Source organism: Pholis gunnellus (assembly GCF_910591455.1).
Source record: "Pholis gunnellus genome assembly, chromosome: 5".
NCBI lineage: Eukaryota > Metazoa > Chordata > Actinopteri > Perciformes > Pholidae > Pholis > Pholis gunnellus.
In genome coordinates this window covers 20,017,423-20,034,665 of record NC_136531.1, presented here as the reverse complement: position 1 = coordinate 20,034,665, position 17,243 = coordinate 20,017,423, and the positions used below count along the sequence as shown (strand labels likewise).

The window sequence follows — 17,243 nt, the reverse complement described above, 5'->3', positions numbered from 1 at the left end:
GCAAAAGTTGTAGGACTCATTCCTTCACTACTCTATATCTACTGTCAGAACTGAACATGGTGAAGCAGCTTTTAGCTGCTATGCTGCTCAGCTCTTGAACCAACTTCCTCATTGTATTACAGGTGTACCAACTGTAGCCAGCTTAAAATCTAGATTTATAACCCAACTGTTCACACATACTTTTTGTTAACTTGATGTTTGGCATAAAGCGACATACAAACAATGTAGAGTATGATACTGTGTGACATGGAGAGGCTGCTCTATGTTCATGCCTAGTTGTGTACGTCAAATTGCAATAACAGAAATTGCAGTTATGTTCAAAGATATATGTTGAAGGACATTCACCCATTCCTGATGCTAGTATTTATTTGTAATACTTGTTGTATTTGCAGGTGTCCACCTTAAATATGGCAGACCATCTGAAATCGGCTCCTGGGTGGCTTTGACAACAATCTAAAAAGAAGTAAAGGGACATTTTTGTATTGTTTACACAGTCAGCAATTATACATTTTTCTATTTCATTGTAATTATATTTAAAGAACATTGCTCATGGTGTATTTAAATTGTTGCCATAAATACAAATTAATTGTAGCCTGTGTCACATGGTTTTCTTCGTCCTTAAAGTGGAAACTGTCGATGTGTTTGTACGACAACATAGGTACTACTACTTTTACAGAAAGCATTTGCAAGGCCATTAAAATACAGTTGTCGTTAAAAGACGTTCAAAACTGGTTCAAAATTGAAAGTTTCGAACCGACTATTTGAAGACGGTGATTAAACGTTATCATTCAGACATTACTTCATTGGGATTTGCAATACTGGCTTTCAAGTGACACATTCGGATGTGGTCTCTTGCTTGTGCTCCAAAATGAGGATTTGGTAATGGTTCGGCTGTGCCTCGCCTTTATTCCTAGTGTGTCTGCTGTTTTCCCTTTCTCTGTTTGTGTGTGTGTCTATCTGGGTGTGACTCAATCTCTCTCCTGCTGCCTATTAGCCTGCACACCTGTGTCCCATCCTCTCATCAAGCTCCTGCTGTATACCCACCGCGGCTCTAACCTCCAGTCTTTTGCCACATTGTTGAGTTTGCCTAAGTGCTACTAACGCTACGACCACAAAACCAGTTTGGTTGATTTTCCTCCGTCTGTCTGAGCTCAGCTAAACTCATGTTTCCCTGTGTCCCAGGTTCATCATCACTTTGTTTGCTGCCTCATCAGTGTCTTCCAATACCAGCTCAAGCTTTCTCTGCCTGTCAATCTCCGTCTCACCCAGCCGTCTCTCTCTGCCTGCTCCTTCTACCGTGAATAAACTGTTGTTCAAATATCAAGTTGTGTGTCGGAGTCCTACTTTTAGGTCTTACAAATGTTACACAAAGGATATGCTGTTGTTAGCAAATTCCGTAGGTCCCAATCCCAGTACAATATGATCTAAATGTGAACATTCAATAAACATCTTCAAAGCCTGCGAAAGAACTTTCACTTTTTAAACAATTCTTAAAGTTTTTTTTTTACCGGTGAACAAAGTTGTTTATGCTTTTCAACGGAAAGATGTTCACTGGGAACCGTTGAAATGAGCCACAACTTAAACTTGTGTGCTCCTTATATGCACTCGGCACTATCTCAAGGCCTCCATTACTGCTAAAATATAAGAAAAACATGGTGAAAGAGCAGCCGTTTGTCCTTGATGCTCAAGAAACCTCATGAAACATTTATTGTAGGGCTGCAAGGACTGCATTAAGGAAGCTGCTTGGACCTTTTTAGTGAATGAATAAAGGCTACTAACTTTCATTAATCTATGCAAATATCTTTTTTTTACTTTTCTTTTTTCAAAGAGAGGAAACTCTGAACTAAATGTATTATTGCCTACTGTAATCTATTTAAAGGACTCATCAATGTGAAAGGATAGCAGAGGAAATGATCTTGCCAACACACCACCTCCCACGTAGTCTATCTCTTTCACACTCTAACCACACGGATGACGTTCTTCCTTCTGCATCCTCCTTTGTGGTCACACAAGATAGAGACAAGACAAGATAGCCTAGTTTTGTATGATGCTGTAGTATGTTCTGATGGGTGTGTGATGTGTATTGTTAGCATTACACTAATTGTAGTATTGCTGTATTTGCCATTACTGCTGGTGTTATACTGGTGATGTGCAGATTTATGTTATTGTGACGCAGTTAGTTTCTATTGTCATTCAGTTCTGTCCGTGACAGATCTGAGCAGGGCCCTGTTTCAGAGAGCAGGTTTAACAAACTCTGAGCCTAACCCTGAACTCTGAGTTGAGTAACCCTGGGAGGGAAAACTCTGAGTTTTCGGTTCCAGAACAGCTGATCAGAGTTTGTTCAATCAACTCTTGAGTTTATTCACTCTCGGTTAGGTTCCTGCGTGGTAAATGAAAGAAGCCATCATCAATGGAGCTCCACAGTAACAGACCCAGAGTTAAAGTTCCCTGTCTTTCTGAAAACCCAGAGTTTCCCTCATCTCAGGGTTAACTAACTCAGAGTTCTCTGAAACAATGCCCAGGAACTCTGCACTTGCTTACTTTGTACAGTAAATGTCTTAAATTAAACATGTGTTATGTGTTGTTGGATGTGGCTCCAGCATATTCCCTTTATGAATAACGGTCAATTGTCAAAACTGGATATGAGTCCCAATTTGCTTAAAGTGAAGTCCTTGTGTAGGATTTCAAAGTTCTTTCTTTTGGCATCATCTGGTGGTCATATCAATAATTACACTGTGGTAGACAGCAGCTGTGTGGTCACGGTTTTCCTCAGTAGTGCCTTATATACACACAGTTTAGCATAAAGGTGAGGATATTTTTTAGATGAGTTGGTCTGATTTATGTGAAAGAGTAACAAACGATATATCTGAAAGCATTTTCGCCCACACTATTCCACTACATATTTTTAAAACTACACTATATATTGCTATCGGTTGTCATGCTTTTTTACCAACATTAAAAGATTAAAAGACCTTTTTGCAGCCACTGGTTAACCAGTATAATATGAAAGCTATGGCTTGTTGTTGGTTTAGGTTATTCCTCCTTCTTGTGTCATTTAAGTAAAAAAAAGTCTTGTTCTTACAAATATGACTTTTCTGTGTTGCTGTGTTGGTACATTCTGTAATTGCATACGTTGCTGTCTACAGTGTCTCTTTTCAATCTAGCAGGAGGGTTTTTATAATCCTAGACTTATTTTAGGGGTTGTAAATATTTTACGTTGATCCAGAATTTTACACGGAGGCCTTTTAGACAGCAGTTGACCTCTTTGTTGGTAGATTCAATTACTACAGATCAACCTAGAAAACAAAACAAAAGCAAATCCCCATTTTTGCAAATTTTTATTGATATCATAAAGAAAACATTCACACAATAATATATTTGTAACATATAGAGATGCAAATAATGGCACAGATAGATTGGTGAGAGTTGTTACACATTTTGTTGTACAGCATTTTGGATTTATAAACGCATGCCTGCAAAAGCAAAAAACAACAACAACCAAGGGTTAAAGAAATTGCATAGACGTGTGGTAATGAGGTTGGATTTAAGAAGCATCACATGCAGTTTGCATTACCAGACTAAAATGGTTTCACTCCGCTCAACCAGTTGATCAACCATAGGTCTCCCGTAGGCGGCGTTGCAGTTCAGATTGCTGTGAATGCCTGCGCTCTCCAGGATATAGACAACCTCACAGTCAAATAGACCTTCAACATATAGACCCTTCGTTTTCTTAATTATCTTGAACTTCTCATAGGGAGGGATGAGCACCTCTTGCTCTTTTTCTCCAGCATAGGAATAATGTTTCAGGAAAGCACCTGAACAGGTTGTAATTTTAAAGCAGGTCTTTTTACCAAAGTGGTCCAGTGTTGTTTTGTAAGAGCTGGAGGCAAAGACACCAAACCGCATTATTTGATTGACTTTGCCACTAAACTCCAACTTGGTTCTACGGTAAGAAATGTGACAGTTTTTATTATTATTGAGGATCTGTACAGCGGATGTCAGCCAGAAATGTAAGGAGTGATATGGGAAGGAAGTTCCATATGTGCTCATGCCCTTCTGGATTTCATCATTGAACTTCCTATAAAACTTTCGATATTCAGATGTATAAACACAGATTGCTTGCATGTGATCTTTAGTTAGAGCCTCATCCCCTTTATCTCTCTTTTCGAGTCTCTTCTTGGCAATACCTTGGGCTTTTTTCCAGACATTCGCAAATTCTTTAGTGTTCTCTTTTTCAAAGTATTTGTCCTTGATCATTTTTGTCATTGTTTCGTTGCAGCCAAAGTACATATCATCAACAGCCGTTTCAACCATGTTCATTTGGATGCCCAGGTTTGCCTTTGGTAGATCGACGATAAAACTGATCTAGAGGGGGGGGGGGGATGAACAAAATGACAGGAAACTTCAAGAATTAGATGCAGGTTGTACCACTGTACATGAGTGTCTGCGAAGAAAGCCGAGATATAGAAGAACTACATGGACAGACAGATTTTTGTTATCCCCAAAGGTGAAATTTAGTTTCCACAGCATGTGCATTTCATGTGCCCTGAAGATCATTCTGCTACTTCTGAATACTGAAGACACTGCTTTGGGGCCTCGGGGGCACGCCAGATTACTTCCTGCAGGTTATGTGCTTGAGCTTCGAGCGTTGTACTTTGAGCGACATGCGCATGTGAGCGCACTGTGTTAACGTTTGTCAAGTTTTAAGAATTCAATCGCATAGTTTCGATATAAGTGGGTGCAATGTACCGCTCACCTTCATGGAGCATACAGGCAGCATCCAGCAAAGGAGCAAACACAGTGGAGCAAAGATCAGCATGTTACCTCTCATCACTGCGGGTAGGCAAGCAGCCTCTGAATTTACACACACATACACAGAAGACATGAACAATGATAATTAAAAAATTGGCTTGATATATTCTAAATAAAACGTTCAAACTTAATGTGAAATAACTCACCAGTCTTCAGCAGCGCCTTTCAGATGAAAGGTTTTGACCAGACAAAGAGTTGTGAGTGAAGAGTTGTATATAAAGGTTCCAGACAGGTCACCACATACCACATCCTGAGAGACACACACCCCCCCACACACACACACACACACACACACACAAACACACAGACGTACTAAGATACACAATTTGCACATATACACTTTCACACTTGCCATGATTAAATGGACGTGTGAGCGGTTTACTTTTACCAGACAAATGGCACGCTCATGGTGTCATTGTCAGCTCAAGTGGACTCACTAACTGATGTGTTTTAGACTTGAAGCTTCAACTATGATTTCTTGACCATCTATGGTTACAAGGTGCAACTGCCGGTAGTTTGCACAGTAGATCAGTCACGGCAATATACTCCGAGTCAAAGACACGGGATGTAATCCATCTCAATTTAAATGTCAGTTGCAAGTAGGACTATACAGTAGTATACTTTTATGTTTTCAAAGCAAGCCATAGTCAGACCCTGAAATAAAGGTGCAAAAGGGAACAATCTTTCAATTCATCGCAACCTGGACAAACTCTAAATTTCACTTCCTGCAAGATATTAAGTATCTGGATTTAGAGGGATTCAGCATTTTAAATGCCAAAGCAACAGAATTGAGTGAATTGTTTTGTAATATAGTATTAGCTAAAATAAATAGTCAAAAAGCTGAAATATGTCATAGTTATTATTTAGACCCCACTTGTACCAATTGTCACAACTCTGCAATTTAGGTTATTGTTACAATCTAAATTACACATTACAATTCTCACTACATTTTTACATAGTCTAGGTTGGTTTTAATGACCTGCTTTTAGAGTTAATTGCAATAATGTGATCATCAGTTTGTCTTAATTTGACCAGTGCTCTTGCAAATTTCTTCAAAATTCATCCCATGTTCATTTATTCTATGCACTATGAGAACACATGGAAACACAGGCAAAGGATTGGAAAGTTATTCTACACAGATAAAACTATTGGACATGTAAAGTAGAGAAAATGGAAGAATTGTTTTCCCTTTTGGATGATAGTTTACCCTGAATTTGACCGGTGACATTACTGGCCTCTCAACCTCTTATACGTGACTCAATATGCAAGTAAGCAAGTCATTGTCAAATGGTGGGGCAGTTTTGAGCCCCATAACTAACTCCACAGTAAAGGTTTGTACAACAGCCACCGTTGAGCCTGAGTGTGAGAATCAAACTCTGTGGCTGTCACATTGTATGTCTCATTTTTCTTGTTCACCTTCATTTCCTGTTAGAGGCCGCAAGCTGCAAAACCACGTGTGAAATGTGTGGACTCACACAGCTTTGTATAAGTGCTTGTGCAAGGAGGTATGCAAAGACCCTGCCTTTACAAAAAGAAATCTATTCATCAAAGAAACATTCATATTGTGTGTATCTGAAAACTCATCACTGTAAATTCAGAGAGGTTCATATTGAATGTATCGGCAAAATATTCAATGTCAACCAATAAATCATTGGTTTTCCCCACGATATCTGCTTCTTGAAATGAAAATATGATTACAGTTATGATCTTATGGCGCCACAGGGGATGTGTTGACTGCAAGAAAGTAGCACAGGTCAAATATATATATATATATATAGCTATATATAGCTTCTTTTGGTTACCCTTTTGGCTTTATTTGATAGTTAGCAGTAGAGACATACAAAAGAGGGGGAGAGGGAAGACATGCAACAATGGTTCAAGTTTAGAACTGGACCAGAGATGTTGTGATTACATGGTGTGTGCCTTGGACTACTAGGCCACAGGGTTGAATCAACGTAAAAAAAAAAATGTTTTAATAGTTTTGTTCTTCTTTTGTGAGTGGTTCAAAGCAAAGGAATAGAGCTGTCAATTAGCATGCTATTTTAGAAGATATAGTCATCTCCGTGAGTTTCATGTAAAGTGAATGACTCAACTCTTCATTTCCCCTCAGCTCTAAAGAGAATTTTAGCGTCTTTCAGTCCGATGTGGTAAGTAACCAACGTGCGTGCAAGACCCCTGAAGTCCGCTGTAATCTGAAGAAATATGGGTAGGCCCTAATGTCCAACATTGACTATAACATAATAGTTATCTGCTGTATTTCAATTGTAGCCATCAAAATCAATAATGTAGCCAATCTTGTGGAAAATGTTCTTCTATCTACTGTGCTGCGAGTGGCAACCACATTTACAGACATTACATTTGAGCTGGAATGTGATAGTGTCTCTTAGTAGACTTAATAGTGGCAACACAAAACAGTAATGTAATGGTAATGTAGGTTATCCAGTTACCCGGATGGTCCTGAAGATTGTTTCTGCATCCAAAACAACCAAGAAATATTTGTTTACCCGATGCCAAAAAACAGATACACTTTAGTATGGTGCTGTTGAACTCACATCCCGAACTGCTGCATCCTCACATCTACTCATGTAATGATAACCAGCTTGTGATTTGTGGTGTCCTGGATGAAAACATGTAACCATTTTGGCCAGCGAGCCTGCACATTTGCGGTGATCAAAGACAAGGTTTTGTTTTGTTCGCTCACTCGTTATATTCAATCAATCAATCAAAATGTATTGGTATAGCACATTTTAAAATACAACAAAAGTTGCCCAAAGTGCTGCACATACAGTAGATACACAGCCGTACAGACAAAGACTGGATTAATAACAGTAAGTAACACTAAAATCAAGACTAACTGACGCAAATCACACAAAAGTGCCATGTTAAAATCAAAGGTGACAGGCCAGGGAAAATAAATAGGTTTTTAAACGACTTTTAAACATCGGTAAGGTGGATGACAACCTAACGTGAAGGGGAAGGTTGTTCCAGAGCTTAGGGGCAGCAACAGAGAAGTCATTTTTTTTTTCGGAACAACTAAAAGCTGTTGGCCGAGAGATCTTAGTGAGCGAGGTGGGGTATATGGCTGCAGCAGGTCAGACAGATAGACTGGGGCGGCGCCATTTAAACAATTAAAAAACAAATAACATTTTAAAATTAATTCTGTACTCTACAGGTAGCCAATGAAGGGTTTTTAAAATCGGTTAAATGTGTTCACGCCTGCGTGCACCAGTTAGAAGTCTCGCTGCAGAGTTCTGCACCAACTGAGGGCGTGATAGACGTTTTTTGCCTATTCCAGCATATAAAGAATTACAGTAGTCCAGCCTGGAGGTGATGAAAGCATGAATAATTCTCTTCAGGTCTTTTGAGGAGAGAAAGGCTTTGACTTTAGCTGAGAGTCTTGGCTGAAAGAAGCTGACTTTTGACCACGGATATTGTCAGCGCGAGCATGTTAAATGTAATGTCATACGGAGAATGTTCTTGAACCACATTCAGCTAGAAGACTTCATAAAGTCAAAACACTTGAGAGAGACAACAGCAGAGGAAAAGTACTGTATGAATTCATTCGTTTCACAAGTTTCTGATGGCTCATTAACTAAACAGTCATTAGTGCCTAGGAGCACACACACACACACACACACAGGCACACACACACACACACACACTAACTTGAGGCAGAATTTCAAACAACATACTCGTCACGTGAAGCCTGACGAAGCGTTTCCTCTGATCGAATGACTTCACATGAGGACTTTAGGTTGGCAGCACACAAAAAGCTGTTTTTTTTCAAAGAGTATCAACATATTGGAGTTCATTTATTTCATTGTATTTATTTTTATTCTATTATATCCATAATTGTTGAGGTAACATTACAGGTACATTGGTTAATGTGTTTGGGTTGGAGAGGGGAGGCTGCTCATGTTTATGTGACATGAAAACCTCCTGAATATAAGTTAAAACAAGTGTAATTGTACAAAAATCAAGGCATCCTGAGCCAAATAACAAAAAGTAGTAGCACGACAGGAGTTTGGTGCAAGTATCTTACCACAGCATCCTACATCAGACCCACGGGAAGCTTGAAGTGAGCTCTGAGGCAGACTGGCACAAAGACTTCCTGCCCCCAGGTAGCACTGAAAACTGGCCGACCATCTTTACACTCTGCTGACGGCAGCCTGCGGCTTGCCCCACACAGCGAACTAAGCCACACAGTGACCTATCACTGGCAGGACTCAAGAGCGCGACTGAGTCTTCCCCACAGTTCAAACACTCACCGTCAGCATGGCTCCGAGAAGCCAGCTACTACCTGGGGGCAGTTCTGAAAATATGCTGCGGCCTACCTCAGAGCTGTCCAGCTGTCCTCTGTGGAGTTGTTTTTTTTCCATACTATACAACATTTCTACAACTGCAGTTGGCAGAGCGCTACTGAGTCTTCCCCACAGTTCGAACGCTCACCCTCACCTTTGGTTCCGAGAAGCCATGGGCTACTAACCAGAATGTAGTTGTTAACATATACTGCAGGACACTCTCCAAACAGCTCAACACAGTGAGCATGAATCTGCTTACATGAAAGGGCAACACCCGACTGTAATAGGTTGAAAAGCCTCAGCCAACGAGCCGGATGATAGACCTTCACGTCAACAGGGAGCCCCCCAGGAAGCCTGACCACAGTCAAATAAAATAAAACTGTACTATAAATTATGAGCAGTTGTTTTCCCACGGCCTACCTCAGAGCCTCAGAGCCTCAGAGCTGTCCGGCTGTCCTCTGTAAAGTTTTGGAAGATACTGAGTTTAATTTGCATAAGCGCCTGGCTTCATACATAAGATGACACGTCAACATTCTAATTTATTCGAGTCAGAGAACAGTCTGTGTTCCATCCAGCATTCTATTCTATTCTCAAGGGCAGATAATGTCTTCTTTTAGGGATTCACTATTTGCTAGTCCAGCGTTCACTATGTTTTCCATGGCACAGTTTTCACAAAACTCCACACATTATGACCAGTTAGCAGTAATGAAATAACACTGTATATTACAAATAAAATGTGTCTATTGCTTTGCAGAGTCACAAGTCAGAACAAAAGTTTAAGCTGTTGCAAGTAACTCAACAAATTCTCCTTTTAAGTTAAGCTGTCTATGTTTGCAAATTCATATTCAAATGCTAATATATTGCATCCCGTGTACTTGATGGTAACTATAGCAACATCCAATCTCACCTGCTCCTGAGTTTGGGAATTAGTCAGTTGATGGATTTAAGACCTTAAAACTGTTTTGAACTGAAGTATTTGGTGGTTAATAGTTGTTAAGACAAATAATAATAATAAGTCTTTCTATTAATTATTTTTTGTTTGCGTGGCACGTTTCACCGCTCTGATTGGAAGAAAAGATTACCCAATTTACATTTTACTACTATGACTTTTTTGACATAATATAGGCCTACTATGACTTTATTCAATATGCTATACTGTGACTTATTTATTACTTTATTCGACATGCTAAAGCTAAACTATGACATTTTTAGCTTGTGAAGTAATTCATATTTTGCTAGCTACAATGTTAGCGAGCAAGCAAGCTAAGGTTAGCCAGCTAGCTGTAATTTAGCTACACTGCATGGATTTGGCAAAAACATTTTGGACATACTTTATATGACTTTTTTCAATATACAATACTTAAACTTTTTAGACATACTGTAATGTGGCTTTTCTTTGACTTGGTCCATAATATTTTGCGACAAAGGATGTTCTGCTTAATATTTAAAATGTAAAAGGTATTGTGGACTCTCATCTTAGTACAAATATTCATTTTTAATTGAAAGCTTTCTAAAATTCCTCTTTTTGGGGTCCCAGTAAAGGAGGACGATGCTGTAGGATCTCTGAAGTACTTAAACTGCAGGCTTGCTATCTTAGTGAGCGTGCAGTATGAGAAAAACGGAACTGTGATCTCTTTGTATCACCGCTGTGCTTTCTGAAACAAAAGTGGAGTTGGCATGCTTCGAATGGGATGAACATTTATATGGCCTGTGAGACTGCTTCCTGTTAAAGGGTGAAATTAGCCTTGTGTGTTTCTATTTTTTGGAACCTTTATTAAATGCAGTCAGTTGTAACTTTTATTTTCTCACTTTGTTACCATAGACCTTTATGTCTTTTTTTTATTGTATCTGACATCTCTTTGTATCACCGCTGTGCTGTCAGAGTCATGCAGAGATTAGCTGTGAAATATTGTGTAATTTACATAAACACACATGACTGGATGAGATGCAAGACGAGGAGGAGCTTGTTGATGGCAGAGAGGAACCCTCAGAGGGAATTATTGTCCTGTGAATGACTTACTGTTTTCAGCCATAAGATTGTTAAGACTATACTTTCAGGGATCATTTCTATAGTGTTTGACTTGGGAAATGTGTTTCTAAATTGTTTTGTCTCGCTAACCACGATGATGAGATGCAATATTTCCCACTGAGCGTGAAGCGGGCACAGAGAAGTGATTCAGTTCACACACTTTCTGCCATTGATGACAGTTCTTTACTCCCTTGTGGAGTTAAGAGGAGTTATGAGGTGGAGAATATGGACAGAGTGGTTTTCAGAATAAGTAAATGTCAAAAGAACGCGGTTGTTTCACCAATACATGTTAACATACAGCGGAGCTCTAAACAAAAGTGGAGTTGGCATGCTTCGAATGGGATCAACATTTATATGGCCTGTGAGACTGCTTCCTATTAAAGGGTGAAATTAGCCTTGTGTGTTTCTATTTTTTGGAACCTGTATTTAATGCAGTCGGTTGTAACTTGTATTTTCTCACATTGTTACCATGGACCTTTATGTTTTTTTTTATGGTATCTGATATCTCTTTGTATCACCTTAGCTGTGAAATATTGTGTAATTTACATAAACACACATGACTGGATGAGATGCAAGACGAGGAGGAGCTTGTTGATGGCAGAGAGGAACCCTCAGAGGGAATTATTGTCCTGTGAATGACTTACTGTTTTCACCCGTAAGATTGTTAAGACTATACTTTCAGGGATCATTTCTATAGTGTTTGACTTGAGAAATGTGTTTCTAAATTGTTTGGTCTCGCTAACCACGATGATGAGATGCAATATTTCCCACTGAGCGTGAAGCGGGCACAGAGAAGTGATTCAGTTCACACACTTTCTGCCATTGATGACCGTTCTTTACTCTCTTGTGGAGTTAAGAGGTGGGGAATATGGACAGAGTGGTTTTCAAAATTTGTAAATTTAAAAAAAACACGATTGTTTCGCCAATAGATGTTTGAGTCAGAGTCAGAAATTAGCTGTCAGAGTCAGAGATTAGCTGTGAAATATTGTGTAATTGACATAAACACACATGACTGGATGAGATGCAAGACGAGGAGGAGCTTGTTGATGGCAGAGAGGAACCCTCAGAGGGAATTATTGTCCTGTGAATGACTTACTGTTTTCACCCGTAAGATTGTTAAGACTATACTTTCAGGGATCATTTCTATAGTGTTTGACTTGAGAAATGTGTTTCTAAATTGTTTGGTCTCGCTAACCACGATGATGAGATGCAATATTTCCCACTGAGCGTGAAGCGGGCACAGAGAAGTGATTCAGTTCACACACTTTCTGCCATTGATGACCGTTCTTTACTCTCTTGTGGAGTTAAGAGGTGGGGAATATGGACAGAGTGGTTTTCGAAATTTGTAAATTTAAAAAAAACACGATTGTTTCGCCAATAGATGTTTGAGTCAGAGTCAGAAATTAGCTGTCAGAGTCAGAGATTAGCTGTGAAATATTGTGTAATTTACATAAACACACATGACTGGATGGGATGCAAGACGAGGAGGAGCTTGTTGATGGCAGAGAGGAACCCTCAGAGGGAATTATTGTCCTGTGAATGACTTACTGTTTTCACCCGTAAGATTGTTGAGACTATACTTTCAGGGATCATTTCTATAGTGTTTGACTTGAGAAATGTGTTTCTAAATTGTTTGGTCTCGCTAACCACGATGATGAGATGCAATATTTCCCACTGAGCGTGAAGCGGGCACAGAGAAGTGATTCAGTTCACACACTTTCTGCCATTGATGACCGTTCTTTACTCTCTTGTGGAGTTAAGAGGTGGGGAATATGGACAGAGTGGTTTTCAGAATTTGTACATTTAAAAAAAACACGATTGTTTCGCCAATAGATGTTTGAGTCAGAGTCAGAAATTAGCTGTCAGAGTCAGAGATTAGCTGTGAAATATTGTGTAATTTACATAAACACACATGACTGGATGAGATGCAAGACGAGGAGGAGCTTGTTGATGGCAGAGAGGAACCCTCAGAGGGAATTATTGTCCTGTGAATGACTTACTGTTTTCACCCGTAAGATTGTTAAGACTATACTTTCAGGGATCATTTCTATAGTGTTTGACTTGAGAAATGTGTTTCTAAATTGTTTGGTCTCGCTAACCACGATGATGAGATGCAATATTTCCCACTGAGCGTGAAGCGGGCACAGAGAAGTGATTCAGTTCACACACTTTCTGCCATTGATGACCGTTCTTTACTCTCTTATGGAGTTAAGAGGTGGGGAATATGGACAGAGTGGTTTTCAAAATTTGTAAATTTTAAAAAAACACGATTGTTTCGCCAATAGATGTTTGAGTCAGAGTCAGAAATTAGCTGTCAGAGTCAGAGATTAGCTGTGAAATATTGTGTAATTTACATAAACACACATGACTGGATGAGATGCAAGACGAGGAGGAGCTTGTTGATGGCAGAGAGGAACCCTCAGAGGGAATTATTGTCCTGTGAATGACTTACTGTTTTCACCCGTAAGATTGTTAAGACTATACTTTCAGGGATCATTTCTATAGTGTTTGACTTGAGAAATGTGTTTCTAAATTGTTTGGTCTCGCTAACCACGATGATGAGATGCAATATTTCCCACTGAGCGTGAAGCGGGCACAGAGAAGTGATTCAGTTCACACACTTTCTGCCATTGATGACCGTTCTTTACTCTCTTGTGGAGTTAAGAGGTGGGGAATATGGACAGAGTGGTTTTCAAAATTTGTAAATTTAAAAAAAACACGATTGTTTCGCCAATAGATGTTTGAGTCAGAGTCAGAAATTAGCTGTCAGGGTCAGAGATTAGCTGTGAAATATTGTGTAATTTACATAAACACACATGACTGGATGAGATGCAAGACGAGGAGGAGCTTGTTGATGGCAGAGAGGAACCCTCAGAGGGAATTATTGTCCTGTGAATGACTTACTGTTTTCACCCGTAAGATTGTTAAGACTATACTTTCAGGGATCATTTCTATAGTGTTTGACTTGAGAAATGTGTTTCTAAATTGTTTGGTCTCGCTAACCACGATGATGAGATGCAATATTTCCCACTGAGCATGAAGCGGGCACAGAGAAGTGGTTCAGTTCACACACTTTCTGCCATTGATGACCGTTCTTTACTCTCTTGTGGAGTTAAGAGGTGGGGAATATGGACAGAGTGGTTTTCGAAATTTGTAAATTTAAAAAAAACACGATTGTTTCGCCAATAGATGTTTGAGTCAGAGTCAGAAATTAGCTGTCAGAGTCAGAGATTGGCTGTGAAATATTGTGTAATTTACATAAACACACATGACTGGATGAGATGCAAGACGAGGAGGAGCTTGTTGATGGCAGAGAGGAACCCTCAGAGGGAATTATTGTCCTGTGAATGACTTACTGTTTTCACCCGTAAGATTGTTAAGACTATACTTTCAGGGATCATTTCTATAGTGTTTGACTTGAGAAATGTGTTTCTAAATTGTTTGGTCTCGCTAACCACGATGATGAGATGCAATATTTCCCACTGAGCGTGAAGCGGGCACAGAGAAGTGATTCAGTTCACACACTTTCTGCCATTGATGACCGTTCTTTACTCTCTTGTGGAGTTAAGAGGTGGGGAATATGGACAGAGTGGTTTTCAAAATTTGTAAATTTAAAAAAAACACGATTGTTTCGCCAATAGATGTTTGAGTCAGAGTCAGAAATTAGCTGTCAGAGTCAGAGATTAGCTGTGAAATATTGTGTAATTTACATAAACACACATGACTGGATGAGATGCAAGACGAGGAGGAGCTTGTTGATGGCAGAGAGGAACCCTCAGAGGGAATTATTGTCCTGTGAATGACTTACTGTTTTCACCCGTAAGATTGTTAAGACTATACTTTCAGGGATCATTTCTATAGTGTTTGACTTGAGAAATGTGTTTCTAAATTGTTTGGTCTCGCTAACCACGATGATGAGATGCAATATTTCCCACTGAGCGTGAAGCGGGCACAGAGAAGTGATTCAGTTCACACACTTTCTGCCATTGATGACCGTTCTTTACTCTCTTGTGGAGTTAAGAGGTGGGGAATATGGACAGAGTGGTTTTCAAAATTTGTAAATTTAAAAAAAACACGATTGTTTCGCCAATAGATGTTTGAGTCAGAGTCAGAAATTAGCTGTCAGGGTCAGAGATTAGCTGTGAAATATTGTGTAATTTACATAAACACACATGACTGGATGAGATGCAAGACGAGGAGGAGCTTGTTGATGGCAGAGAGGAACCCTCAGAGGGAATTATTGTCCTGTGAATGACTTACTGTTTTCACCCGTAAGATTGTTAAGACTATACTTTCAGGGATCATTTCTATAGTGTTTGACTTGAGAAATGTGTTTCTAAATTGTTTGGTCTCGCTAACCACGATGATGAGATGCAATATTTCCCACTGAGCATGAAGCGGGCACAGAGAAGTGGTTCAGTTCACACACTTTCTGCCATTGATGACCGTTCTTTACTCTCTTGTGGAGTTAAGAGGTGGGGAATATGGACAGAGTGGTTTTCGAAATTTGTAAATTTAAAAAAAACACGATTGTTTCGCCAATAGATGTTTGAGTCAGAGTCAGAAATTAGCTGTCAGAGTCAGAGATTGGCTGTGAAATATTGTGTAATTTACATAAACACACATGACTGGATGAAATGCAAGACGAGGAGGAGCTTGTTGATAAAAGAGAGGAACCCTCAGAGGGAATTATTGTCCTGTGAATGACTTACTGTTTTCACCCGTAAGATTGTTAAGACTATACTTTCAGGGATCTTTTCTATAGTGTTTGACTTGAGAAATGTGTTTCTAAATTGTTTGGTCTCGCTAACCACGATGATGAGATGCAATATTTCCCACTGAGCGTGAAGCGGGCACAGAGAAGTGATTCAGTTCACACACTTTCTGCCATTGATGACCGTTCTTTACTCTCTTGTGGAGTTAAGAGGTGGGGAATATGGACAGAGTGGTTTTCGAAATTTGTAAATTAAAAAAAAATACGATTGTTTCGCCAATAGATGTTTGAGTCAGAGTCAGAAATTAGCTGTCAGAGTCAGAGATTAGCTGTGAAATATTGTGTAATTTACATAAACACACATGACTGGATGAGATGCAAGACGAGGAGGAGCTTGTTGATGGCAGAGGAACCCTCAGAGGGAATTATTGTCCTGTGAATGACTTACTGTTTTCACCCGTAAGATTGTTAAGACTATACTTTCAGGGATCATTTCTATAGTGTTTGACTTGAGAAATGTGTTTCTAAATTGTTTGGTCTCGCTAACCACGATGATGTGATGCAATATTTCCCACTGAGGGTGAAGCGGGCACAGAGAAGTGATTCAGTTCACACACTTTCTGCCATTGATGACCGTTCTTTACTCTCTTGTGGAGTTAAGAGGTGGGGAATATGGACAGAGTGGTTTTCAAAATTTGTAAATTTGAAAAAAACACGATTGTTTCGCCAATAGATGTTTGAGTCAGAGTCAGAAATTAGCTGTCAGAGTCAGAGATTAGCTGTGAAATATTGTGTAATTTACATAAACACACATGACTGGATGAGATGCAAGACGAGGAGGAGCTTGTTGATGGCAGAGAGGAACCCTCACAGGGAATTATTGTCCTGTGAATGACTTACTGTTTTCACCCGTAAGATTGTTAAGACTATACTTTCAGGGATCATTTCTATAGTGTTTGACTTGAGAAATGTGTTTCTAAATTGTTTGGTCTCGCTAACCACGATGATGAGATGCAATATTTCCTACTGAGCGTGAAGCGGGCACAGAGAAGTGATTCAGTTCACACACTTTCTGCCATTGATGACCGTTCTTTACTCTCTTGTGGAGTTAAGAGGTGGGGAATATGGACAGAGTGGTTTTCAAAATTTGTAAATTAAAAAAAAACACGATTGTTTCGCCAATAGATGTTTGAGTCAGAGTCAGAAATTAGCTGTCAGAGTCAGAGATTAGCTGTGAAATATTGTGTAATTTACATAAACACACATGACTGGATGAGATGCAAGACGAGGAGGAGCTTGTTGATGGCAGAGAGGAACCCTCAGAGGGAATTATTGTCCTGTGAATGACTTACTGTTTTCACCCGTAAGATTGTTAAGACTATACTTT

At 39.5% G+C, this 17,243-nt stretch overlaps 1 protein-coding gene across 1 annotated transcript; it reads right to left on the bottom strand.

Moving 5' to 3' along the window:
* Positions 1 to 3,414: 3,414 nt before the first annotated feature.
* LOC306696556 (ecto-ADP-ribosyltransferase 4-like) lies at positions 3,415 to 4,987 on the bottom strand. Its single transcript, XM_079160210.1, has 3 exons — positions 4,959 to 4,987; positions 4,743 to 4,854; positions 3,415 to 4,360 (listed from the first exon to the last, which is right to left on the bottom strand). Exons 2-3 carry the CDS (start codon positions 4,829 to 4,831, stop codon positions 3,571 to 3,573), a joined length of 879 nt encoding a protein of 292 aa, XP_079016336.1. The 5' UTR covers positions 4,832 to 4,854; positions 4,959 to 4,987; the 3' UTR covers positions 3,415 to 3,570.
* Between the last annotated feature and the right edge of the window lie 12,256 nt (positions 4,988 to 17,243).